General features: G+C 40.4%; 1 protein-coding gene across 1 annotated transcript; it reads right to left on the bottom strand.

The window, feature by feature from the left end:
* Positions 1-3,655: 3,655 nt before the first annotated feature.
* Positions 3,656-9,905, bottom strand: nr1d2a (nuclear receptor subfamily 1, group D, member 2a). Its single transcript, XM_080039376.1, has 8 exons — positions 9,663-9,905; positions 7,487-7,714; positions 7,279-7,367; positions 7,015-7,159; positions 6,213-6,895; positions 5,912-6,097; positions 5,396-5,606; positions 3,656-4,895 (listed from the first exon to the last, which is right to left on the bottom strand). The coding sequence occupies exons 1-8, from the start codon at positions 9,691-9,693 to the stop codon at positions 4,696-4,698; spliced, it is 1,773 nt and encodes a 590-aa protein (XP_079895502.1). The 5' UTR covers positions 9,694-9,905; the 3' UTR covers positions 3,656-4,695.
* Between the last annotated feature and the right edge of the window lie 2,955 nt (positions 9,906-12,860).

Genomic DNA, 12,860 nt, shown 5'->3' on the forward strand with positions numbered 1-12,860 from the left:
AGGAACCGGAGGAGATGCAGAGACCTGAGGAGGGAAGTGGATTTCTTGTCATTTCCAACTGAAATAAATAAAGAAGAACCATAACCATATTTCATTTTCAAATGGTTTTAACACATATTTCCATGTTCAGAAGTTTATTATAAGGTGTGTTCTTCATACCTGAGTCATATCTGACATAACTGTAGTGCATACACTGCATTTTAACCATAACACCAGCAACTTGTTCTTTATAACACTTTGCTCCTGCAATTCATTGTACCTGCATTGCATATCTTTTTGGTCATACTGTATCAAAGCGTATTCATATCTACCCCTGCTATACTCTACTATTAATTCTTTACATTACTTTACACTGCACATACTGCTTTTTACACGTGTGGTTAGAAAATAAACTACATGTTTTATGTCTTCGTATCTGTTCTTTGTGCAATGACAAGAAAATAAAATCTAATCTACTTAAAAAAATGTTTTATGTATTTTACTGCATTCTGGCAAATTAACATATTTCAACTAGCTAATGCGAAAAAAGCCTTGAGATTAATGTAATTTCACCAAAAGGATTAGTGTTAGTAAAACAATTAGCTATTATTATTATTATTATTATTATCATTATTATTATTATTATTATTATTGCACATGCGATGCACATGATTGTGTGTTTCTCACCTGTAAGCAGGAGTATTAAGAAGGTCTGGTCCATGTTGAGTTTGGGTCACTGTGGAATATATATACAAAATGAGAGTTGTATTGTATCAAATTGCAGTATTAAAAAGAAATTAAACATCAAGTTCAATTGTATTTATTTGTTATTTAATATTATCCAGCAAATATTTAAAGTTATATTTTGTTAGATAGCAACTTACCAGACTTTAAATCTCTTCAGTTGCCAACAGCCATAGTTGACTGTCCTCTTCAGTGTTTGACTAATGCCGTTGTGTTCAGGGTTGTTTTTATATGAAAATGCAAATCTAGTACATTATGATCGGCAGCTGAATGATTACCTTCCAATGCCACGGATTGGAGGAAAAAACTGTGACACACCCTGGCAAAAACAACAACAACCTTTTCCCTTTGTCGGTCTTAAAAAATACTTTGACTTAATACTTCATGTTAACATTGTGACACCTTGAAAAAAAATGATCACCTCCTGGAGATAATTTAGCTTTGCTTGATCTGATTATGTGCATATGAGACATTATATAAAGATTTCCAAGTCTAACTGATAACTTCATATTTTATCGTACAAATGTGAAAGTGGTATCAATCTTATCATCTAACTCTTCACGAGAATGCAACTTCTCATGACATCACCGCTAAATTTAACTTAATAAATACCTGAACGTTTTAAATGTATCTGAGTTCCCAACACATTATGTGGAGAGGTTAACTACTGTCTTCCTATCTTTGATTACCAAATTTACATCATCTTCACGCGTAAGTGGAAGTTTACTTAACACGGCCAGTTCAATTTGAATGAATCATCTCACCCTTGTATGCAAAGTATCTGTATCTGTATTGAGGAGGTTTGCTTCTAGTCTGACTTTTTAAATGTTCCTGAACAAAATCACTTACACAAATCAGCAACAATTAAAGGAAAACAACAGGGGAGTTTTTAAGTGAAGGATAGTCACAACATGTTTTGGTGAGAAACAGCGAATGTAAACAGAAACTGTATTTACAATAGACAATAATTGATATTAATATTTATCTTATTTGTATTATAGATATGTCTATTTCATGCTATGAAACACTTGTAGCCTGTAATTTCACTTTTTAGCTCCTAAATCCGGCCTCTTATGACTATGAAAGAGCTTATATAAGTTAGTTCAAATGTATTGACATTTGCAAAAAAATCACGCACATGTTAAAGCTGCAGTTGAGAGTTTCAGCCGTTGGGATTCCAACGGCTGTTTTCCCAACGCTCTACCTGCTGTAGTTCCTCCCTCCGAACAACAGCTATGCGCGTTCATGTGAATTCAGTTACATTGACAGGAGACAAACACCATGTCCGATTCCGAGGTGATTAAACATTAGTAATGATAACACCAGAAAAAAAAGCTAGATTTGTCGCTTGACGCTGTTTTGAAAAAAAAAGTCGCCAGGGGGGCTGAAAAGTCACTAAATATAGCGACAAAATCGCTTTGAGTTGACTTGATGTGATAGGGCAAGAAGACATGGCCGGTGTACTTTTTTTCGAGCTCTCTCCGTCTCCCTTTCAGCAGTTAACTTTTCAACATTCGTCTTTCCTCGTTTTTTTGCTGTCTTAGCGGTGTTAGTTGTTGGTATCCTGGGAATGGTAAATTGAGGGTTCGTTTGTGAAGACATTGCTACTCGCTGTCCGCCGTAGTAGTACCAAACAGTAGGCTAGTGTCAGACTGCTAGGGTCGTGAACGCTCACGCAACTGACGCATCAACGTCGTTGCCAAGGTCCCACAGCCAATAAGAACAGAGAATCTGACCTCGCTCTGATTGGTCAAAATTAACATGAGCGGTGGCAATTTTGGGGGGCAGCACACAGAGGCAGGGGGGAGCAAAGTGATAAAAAAATATTTTCAGACCACTTTACCTATAGCTGAATGGCTATTATGACAGTTTTGCCAAATAATACAGTAAAAAAACTCTCAACTGCAGCTTTAACTAGTATTTTTTTCTTTTCGACTGCCGCATTTCCATCATCATCAGATCGGAGTGGATGTTGATGTTATGTGATGACTAGGATTTGAATGATACATTTAAAGAGATTTGAATAGAAAGTAGATTCCATTTTTCCTCCTAATCCATCAACAGGAAAAATAGACTGTCCTTTGAAAAAAGTCAAATGAATAATTACAGATGTATTTACTTTCATTGGATACTTTATATTTAACCTTTTTGGGAATATTCTGACCTTTTATTGTGATGTTACACTCTTTCTTTATATTTTTCTGAAAGTTTGTATGAACTTAAGACAATGCAATTTTGTGAATAACATTTTTGAAGGAAGATGATTGTATACATGGTTTCTTAGGTGATATGTTGAGTCAATCACATGACAAATCGATGTGTTTTAATTTGATTGACTTGAACTGAAGATCACACTGGTTTGCATCTCACTGTTTGACCTAAAAACATCAATCAGTGCGTGTGTGCGTGCATGAATGTGAACTTGTATTTCCATCTGTGTGAGGACCAATGTGAGTTTTAGACCTAAGGAGTGAGGACAGTTTGGAAAGTGAGGACATTTTTGTTTGAAGTGTTTGTATGAGGCTATGTGCACCTGTTCCACATCAAGATAATTGCAATTAACCCCTAGAGATCCACCTATGTTGCCTTTTACCATGGTCCTATGAGCACTATTGAGGCATGAGAACCAAATTGTCTGATTAGTGTCTTGTTTAAAAATTATTTTGTTGGAACTGATTTCAAATGTATGAAAGTAAATCTAAAATGTTGCTCTGTAGGCGGTTACCCTTGGGTCTTTTGATTCCAAACTAGTAAACATTATGCAGCAGAGACAAAATGGAAACACAAGATCTATGAGAAGTCGTTTCTGAGTTAAAATCTAGATCCTGTGGGCAAATAGCGCCATCTGGTGGTGAACAACCGTCATTGCTACTCTGGAGATTCTTCTGCCTCAACATACTTTGATATCAATTAAAACACAAACTACAAAGAGTACTTTTCACTTGCATTTATTCATATATTCTATGTTCATCAGATATTTATATATATATATATATTTATACAGATATTTACATACAGCAGTGCTGCCAGTCGAAGAATGATATTTCAACAAAATGGATAACAAAAACATGTGTCAAATTCAGTGCTATGCTGAAAACAGTTTGATTTAAAAAATATTAATAATAATAAACATATCATAAAAACCAGAAAGTGGGAAAACAGCAACAAAAAAAAAACACTTTTGTGACTACATTAACATGCAGCCTTTACATGATGCTGTGGATATTGTTACTTGGTATATCCGCTCCAGAACATGTGCAAATGTAGTGTTGCTGAAAATGGCGCCATCGACTCCCCCAGAAATCACCAGTGTACAGGCAGTAGACATTTTAAAATATTAAAAGAAAAAATGTACAACACTGTATATACACTGAGTCAATGATCTGATGCTTTCTGAGGCAAGGGGAGAAGATCCAAGTAATAATAGTTTGCAGTAAGTATAGCCATGCATTAGCAGCAATCGTCACACATTCGTCGATTCATAGCTTGCCTTTCTCGCTGACATGTATCGGTCAGTCAAAATATTGGACCAAAAAAACACGCTGCATGTAAGGTAAGGTATATATATATTGTCTCTCACATTCACTTCCTTATCTGATAATACACTTTGGAATTAAATGGCTTTTGGATCGACTAATTGTTTCCCATTCTACAATTTTGTGAAGCCAGTTAAGTGCTGTTCTTTCTCACAAATAAAAGAGCGCCTCCAACTTTACAAAAACTAAAAACTTCTCACACACGTGCACTTGCGTGTTCTTAAGCTAACTCTTCTATAAATACAGTACTTTTAATATTGTTCTCTCTTCAGACCCCACACAGTCTACTTAACAAAAATAGAATCTTTTTTTTTTTTTTTACACATTCTATGAACAAAAACTAAACTGGGGTTGGTCGAACACAGAGGTTGTTGGTGGAGGTGTGTGTGGATAAAGGTTGGAGGGGACAGATGTTACCCCCCACTTTAGGAAGCGTTCATGGGTGAACTTTGAAGGAGAGCAGTTCCTCTGAGTGCATGTTGTTGAGTGACCGCAGCTCGGGGAGCTTGAGCAGCAGCTTGGTGAAGGTGGTGGCCGAGTCGTCGCCGTGGTTCTGCATCACAAGGTTCCGCAGGCCCCGGATCAGTTTGTCCTGCAGTGCCTCCACTGAGTCTAGGTCCTGGATGCCTGAGCGATCTGAGCAAGAAAATACAAAAAGGGAGAAAGGGTTAACGCTTGTATTTTACTTTTTAAATACATCACAGAAAATTGGTTTAAATAATGTTTCTGAGTTAAAAGGTGGAGTAAGCAATTCTGGAGAATGCTTGTTGTCAAAATGAGTGTTTGGCTAAATCAGTGAATAACTCTATACGATCCACTACCTGTACGTACTGTGTGTGTGCGGAAAAAAAATATCCAGAGTTAATACCCAGACTAGGCACTGTAATCGGGCATGTTGCTAGCTACGGTTGCCCCCTTTACACACCCTTTGTTTACATGCCAGTTTACAAACCCTAGGCTGTGTATTAAGACTGGATTTATTCAATGCACACACCTCAGAGTTTGAGGAGATATTGACAAAAATAGATTTTGACAACAAGCACTCTCTACAATTGCCGACTCAACCTTAACCCATTGTTTCATTTTAACGGGTCGTATATTTGGTGCAACATGTTTTGTGACTGAACTGTTCTTACCGGCTGAGACGAGCACCAAGGCCATGAAGAGGCTCATTTCCTCCGTGTCCAGCCGAAGCGCCGCCAGCTTCTCACTGAACTCGCACATGGAGTTGAGCAGTTCTCCGGCGCCTAGCGACCGCAGGGTGTCCAGGCTGTAGCGTTTTCCACTCAGGAAGGTGACTGTCCTCTCCACCATGTTGAACAGAGAGGCGAATCGGACCATCAGCACCTTGGGAGTCAAGAGAGGGAAGGATTTTTAGTTTATGGTTTACGGTACGATTTAAATGCAGAAGTGTCCCGTTTTCTAAAATAACTATGTTAAATAGTCTCATTCACAACTAAACAGAGTTTGGGAAGTCTCTTTCATTTCCATTCCAACTGTTATCAGAGCAAATATTAGACCACACACACACACAGCTGATTCTGCTCTGTTTGCACTGGTTCCAATATTCAGATTGTTTGAACAGTCAGCCAACTTCAAAGCGAGCACAAAATAACATGTAGTGTTTATGTTTTGCTTGTTTGCCCTCTCACCTCGAAAGTTCCAGCTTTCAGCAGGCCGACTTGGTCGTGCTCGGGGAGGTCGCGGAAGCCCGGGATCCTCTTGGCGAAGTCGACCACCTCCCGCACGGCGGGGGTGAAGCTCATGGAGAATTCTTCCCAGACCTCTTGGCTCGGCTTGTGAGGGTCCACGTAGGGTGATGTGTTCATGGGACAGACCTGGAAAAACAAACAGCCAGAGGGTCAATCAGGGTGGATGATCAATACTTTAGCTTTAGCCAGTTTTCAAGAAAAGAAGTATGAATTTCATGATGGGGGGGAAGAGATTACTCACCAAGTGTGCTCTGTGATTCACACCGAAGGTGGATGGTCCATTGTAACCACTTGGGGCAGTGTGCGTGTTGAATTCATGCTGCCTTTGACTGTCTTCTGAAGGTTCACAGCTAGGGGTGCTGCTAAGCTGCTGCTGAGGCTGCTGCTGGTAGACTTCCCTTTCCTCCCTGTAAACAGTGTTGGTGACGTGCTGGCTGTTACCGTAGGAACCTTGCTGGTTACCGCCCACAGCCGCATTGTTGTTCCAGGAGTTCCAGCTCTCCTGTTGCTGTTCCACACGACTGTTGCACCCCGTCTCCATGGTGACTGTTACCGCCGACGGCGAGGCCTTGCCCGGTCTTTGTGACCTCTGCTGGCTGAACGTGAAGGCATCTTGGTGTTGCCGCGACGACACCACAACCTCATCCTCGCCACTGTCTGACGAGCAGGAGGAGGCGGAGCTAGAGTTTGTGTCCATGGAGTCCTGGGCACTCTGAGGGGACGAGGGGTTGGAGTGGGACGGGGAAGAGGAGGATGAGGAGCTGGCTTCACTGGTCATGGTCTCCATGGACAGAGGTGGACTCTGGTTGCCGTGCAGCATGCTGTGCAGCTGGCTGTTGTTGCTCATCATGTTGTTCATTGCGTTCTGCATCTCCAGCAGCATCCTCTGCTTCTCCCGCTTTGGGATGCGGCCAAATCGGACAGCTAAGAGTAAGACATGACAGCCGTTAACAACACTTAAAAAGGAGAAAATGATTTACTTTTGGATTAAACTGTATGATAATAAATGTGGCAGCTGAATGAAAGGGGAACTGAATGCTCACCATCTCTGGACATGCCCACAGACAGACACTTCTTGAACCGACACTGCTGGCAGCGGTTCCTGTTGATCCTCATAATGATGCAGCTCTCCATCTTGAGACACTTCTTGTACTGGATGTTCTGCTGGATGCTTCTCCTGAAGAAGCCCTAAGTAAAGACACCACAGGAGGGTTAATCATGTGAGCACGTACAGTCAGTCACACACACAGGAGGATATGAATCAAACTCGCTGAGAGGCAATGCTTTGTTCTGGGGACTTGTCTCACCTTGCAGCCCTCACAGGCATGGACGCCATAGTGGAAGCCAGATGCTACGTCACCGCACACCTTGCACAACAGCACCATGCCGTTGATTTCTGAAAGAAGACACAAGAAAAGCAATGATTCACGTGCACCAGTTCAGATACGCAGCATTTATTTTCTAATCAACATACTATTTCGGTAATGGTGAGACTTAGGTTGGTCTTGTGCTTACTTGTGATGCTGCTCTTGGCAGCTGTAGAGCGCCCGGCCTTCTCCATGCCGTGGCTGCGCGGGTTCTTGCCCGGTGGACAGATATCCACCACCATGCCCACGGCCCTGCTGGGCAGCGATGGGCGAGACACAGGCGGTGAGGTGGACAGGTAGCCTCTGCTGGGGCTGGTGCTCATACAAGACACAGGGCTGGAGGCAGAGCCCGACGAGATATAGGCTATGACTCCTCCTGTGGACAGGGAGAGACAGAGACAGAATGTTATAGCAGGTGAATAACTTCTAAAATAAATAATAAAATCATTTTCAATTGTTTTAAAGGCTCTTTAGATGTAATAACATCCGTAGTGTTAGGCTTTTTTTATTTCTAAATAAATAATGGTGCTAATGTTGACAGGATAGTTCTACTGCTTTTTTTTTCTCATATGAAAATGGCCCATTGCCTTGAGTCAAAAACACAATGCACAATTTTCTATCTTGGGATGTGTCTCTTTTTATGTGAATCCATTTTTGAGAAACAAAACACACAGAGCCATATGAATAACCACATTAAGAACATCAAACTTTGTTTTATGCATGCCTAAGAAACTCTTAGGCGCAGTAAGAACAGGTGCCCTTCCCTGGCCCAGACAATCCCATGACTGTGTTTCTAGATATTCATTCACTGCTGTGTTTGACCTGCTTTACCCAGTGCTAAGAAAACATGTTACATAACATGCCTGGTGGTACTGTATGGGAGTGTCTCCATGTATAGACAGGCCAAACAGGTCACTGAGGCACTGTGGCAACAGTTATAGAAACAAAGGGGAAAACTTCAACCACTCGTTGTGAAATGCCATGTCTGGCAAGTGAACAGCCGATAAAAGTTTTGTATCGATAATTTGTAATAAATGTAATCGGCATGAGATGGGGCAAACATACATACCCTTACCAAGTGATTAACAGCCTCCAGTGACAAGCTATATAGGCCTATTATTGAATCCTTCCTAATTCATTAAAACATAAGAATAGCTTTTTAAATTAACAATCAGTGATAACCTGGTCCTGGTGTGACTGTGAAAGTGGTTCAACTGAAGTAGGTTGGTTCAAGTTTAAACATTGTCAATTTCAATTTAAAAATGTATTTTGATCAGAAAACGGCACATTTATTGGAATATTTGTGTAACATATCTTTTTTTCTTTTCTTTATTGGCTCTAAAAAGCTCCTAAATTGAGAGGCCAAAGCACATGATTACCTAACCACAACCATGATGACTCTTTCCATGATGTTCTCTTTAACGGCCCACCCACACGTGGAACTGTCATGAATTTCTGTGAAAGCAGAGCGCGAGGAGGAGGAGTAGAAACAAATCTAGGTCAGTTGCTGCTGCCCTCGTCTGTCTCACGTGTATCTTGCAGTGCAGCCTCGCGCCTGGAGCGCCGGTACACAGTGGAATTATTCAACGTTCTGCGTCACGGGCTCTGCTACGGCCAATCAGAGAAGAGCTCCGACTGAAGCATTCGCGAGGAATGAAACGCCCCTCGACCAATCAGAGGAGTGTTCTAGAACCCGTGTACACACACCATGCACATGGCTACATACGCGGTTCCATGTGAGCGGCGCCGAAGAACATAAACACTGTTGTTGTGTCAACTGTGACTGCAGCGTCGAAACAGCGCCGCACTGGCACTCCTGACCCCGTTTGTTTTAAAACACCGCAACTTGGCAAATATAGCGATTTGAATTCAGTTTGGCCTCACGACACTAACATTTAACATATTTTTAAATATGCCAAATTAATTCTGACACTGAAGTCCAAGATTATGTATCTGCACTTCGATTTCAGGACGCCATTCATTCGTGTTCTTCTGACCTCATTAAAATGACAGTTTGTCTTGATATGTAGGCCTATAATACTCATTATGATGCATGCAGAGAATTTAAACCACATAAGCCTATTTTAAAAACTGTCACAAGTGACTCTAGTGGGACTAAAAGCGAATCAAGTCATGAGACAAGGATAGGCATCGGAGGTATACGTGCATTAACACTTTTAATGATGAATAAGACCTTTATAGAGGACACATTTCCCTAAAAAGCCCCACCACTGCAGTGCAAAGTCACTGCACAATAGGCCTACATACAATGAAAAGCATTACAATATTGTATTGTATCATTATGAAACAAATTGTCCTCTTACCGGGCTTGGCTGTCCCAATTTCCTCAGGCATCTCCGATCGAGGAAAAGCAAAAATCTCCAAAAAGGTATTCAGTGAAACTCAACTGACTTCCACGATATCTGAAGCTGTCGCAAAAACGAAGGTGACATAAATTGACAATTGTAGGCGAGTACCGAAGCTCATACCAAGATATGTGATTCAGGAAATAATCTGCAGGAGCAAGAGAGAACGAGTGGGCTCTGTACGTCTGACTGAGAGGAACTTCCACCGTGTTGTGAGAGCTTGTGGGTTAGTCAAGAGAACTAAATGTTCTCAGTAGTGAACTCGCCCATGTGACATGTGTCGGCCACGCCTCTCCAGCAGGCCGCTAGAGCCACTTTAACCCAGTGACACACTTTCAGGACACATGAGGGGCGGAGCCACGAGGAATGGTAATACAGAGCTCACGTTGCGTTGCACGACACAACGTGAAGGGTGAAGCCCGAGCTGTACAGTACGGCTGTGCCGCGTGCGCTCCTGTCCCCTCAAGGCTTTCGAGTTTAGTCAAGGCCATCAGCCTAACATCCAGTGTTTTTTATACAGTTGTCAGATACTAACGAAATGCAGAAAGGTCAGATTCAGATTAAAATACACAATAACATCTACAAATCCGTCATCATGATGTATATATTATCTGCAGGAATACATATCAGATTGTATTGACCCATGGGAGCAACCCTGCTGATAAAGTAAACACGTTTTGCTAAATAAGCCCCACATTTACCAGCTGCAACATTTAAAGTGATACACATTAATGCACCAATTATAATCCCATGATACAATATACTGTATACCTCGTTATTCTGTAATGAGCAGTTCAACATGAATGCTTTAAGTATATTTGAATGAAGATACTTTTGTACTTTTATTTAAGTAAACGTTTGAATGTTTTACTCATAACAGTGTTTGTTAACTGTAGTATTGCTACATGTATTTTTCAGAGCACTTCTTTCACCACTATATTAATTAATTCAAGTAGACTAGAGGTTTGTACTCGTATTGGCCTACCGGAAGCGTAGGCTACTACACTACCTCAAAGGAAATGTTATGGCCTACTTTTTACTTCACTACATATATTTCACATTTCAACGTTGTGAGTTTTCAGATTAACATTTGGATAGCTGTACTATCGATGTTTAAATGATACTTTGTCATAAATTAAAATATCGATACAATGCTTGAATTAGCACCACCTTGACAAGTTGCAACATCAGTAGCCTACTATGCCATCAGGTAGAATTCTGCATGAGTACTTTTATTATGATTATGTAAATCTCCAGGATAATCTTTGAAAAAGGGAGAGCAAGTATCATCCTAAAGAAGTAGGCCTATGTGTTTTGACAATACAATACTCAGCACACATCCGCTTTGAGTGAGTGTGATATATTAATATACCAGGCAAACTCACATATAATTAAATGCTCATAAACTTAAACGAACAGTTGCTAGTGAGGTTTGGAAAGCTCAAGCTGCTTTTTGCAAACACGTTATCAACACTTGATATGGGTGGGTCAATACAAGATGCTGGTGATGGCTTTGAAAGAGCAGAGCATTGAGTGGAGATTTACTATCTCGGGCTGATGACATTGAATTAATGTTTGTTTTTCCCTTACAACCACTTAAGCTGAATTCATATCTTGAGAGCAAGATCTCACTGTACTTTAATGATAGGTCTCTTTTGGACTGACAAGAGTTTCTGCACGACTCCTACGCACAATTAAAGGACGACAAATTGAAAACACTGATGTGCATAGAACACAGTCCTCTTTGATCACGCAGATGTTAGGATGACTTCTGAGAAGTGAAAAGGGAATTTGTGCACTTTTTCATTTTATGGAGACATGCGGAAGTCCCCAAACTACCAAAGAAAACAAAGATTTGATCATAAGCAGATCAAAAGTAGAGCTGAATCGGGTTTGGTACAATTCAATTCAGAAAACCTCTGTCCATCACATAGTGACGGAAACTCCTATTAAGTTAGGCGCACACAAACAACATAAAATGACTTTAAAACACAAACAACTCCAGTAATAAATAAAAGCATGTGTGCAAAGCTGCAATTGGGAAGTATACAGACCGTCTATTTGGCCTTGTTTAAAAAGGACTCTGCATTGGAAGTAAAGTTTCATCTGAGTCCTCTTGTTGGCCAGAGATGTTCTGACGCAGCTCCCCTGCTGGGAGCAGCTAAAAAGGAGTGGAGAAGAAGGTGTAAGCGTTCCTTAGTGACTGTCTGCCTTTCTTTATACTGCTTGACGGTGAAGGTTTGAGAGTTGGGTATGGGTTGGACTTGTTACGTTGATTTCGGATGCATTTTGTGAGTTTTTTCTTGCTTTTCTCTGTGAGGACACTAACCAAAACTATAATTACAAGATCACACAGAAACAACAGTGAGTGTACTCTATCGGAATGAAAACTATCAAAAACAGGAAAATGCAGGAACATTTGGAATCATATTTTTGAGAGGAATTGGCAGTTTATAACAAGGCTATTATCAAATTGTATAGGCTTCTTATGTTTACTGTTACATACTAACTCTACTATCTGGGCTGTTGTTAAACTCACCGGCTCGACTACACATTGATCATTAAATGTGAATGGCTGGTGTCATTTACACCTGATGTCCCTGGAGTTTGTTTCTTAATGCATGTGAACAAAACTAGGTTTGTTTTCAAAATCAATTTAATATTAATTTTGATTGCTCCACGGTCATTAGATCAGAAATTAGATTAATAGAAATAGAATAAAACAATATGTTGGATTAAAAGTTAAATTGCGTGCACTTGCAGAGAGTGTAGTTGTTTACCAGATTGGGCTGTCTGGCCAGAGTTCAGGCCTCTGTGGAACGGTTCACTCTTGGCAGAACATCCGATCCTCAAGAGCTTTCAGCCATCAGAAGTTTTCTTAGAGCTGAACACTGAAACTTAGTTTAAGAATTCATATTAAAACTCTAAATATGCCTGATGCTAAATATAACATTTGTCCTTATTTGTTCAGATATTTTATTTGATTTAAAAAAAAAATCACTGCAGTGATTTGGTTCCGCTTCAGCTTTGCCAGGGCAGAGATTTAATCAAGGATCTCTTATGTAATGTGTAGACACTTGTCTCAGTTGGTGGTGTTGTTGTAACCATGTTTTTTTATAATGCCCTATTGCCCAGAACTCACTTGAATAACAGACT

Source organism: Ammodytes marinus (genome assembly GCF_949987685.1).
Source record: "Ammodytes marinus genome assembly, chromosome: 13".
Taxonomy (NCBI): Eukaryota; Metazoa; Chordata; class Actinopteri; order Uranoscopiformes; family Ammodytidae; genus Ammodytes; species Ammodytes marinus.

Bases quoted from the DNA above. Each gene is read 5' to 3' on its own strand.
- nr1d2a (XM_080039376.1), bottom strand. From the start codon at position 9,693: ATGCCTGAGGAAATTGGGACAGCCAAGCCCG. The intron at 7,368-7,486 runs GTAAGCACAAGA...GTCTTCTTTCAG, and splicing joins TGCCAAGAGCAGCATCACAA to AAATCAACGGCATGGTGCTG. The intron at 4,896-5,395 runs GTAAGAACAGTT...TTTCTTGCTCAG, and splicing joins CTTGGTGCTCGTCTCAGCCG to ATCGCTCAGGCATCCAGGAC.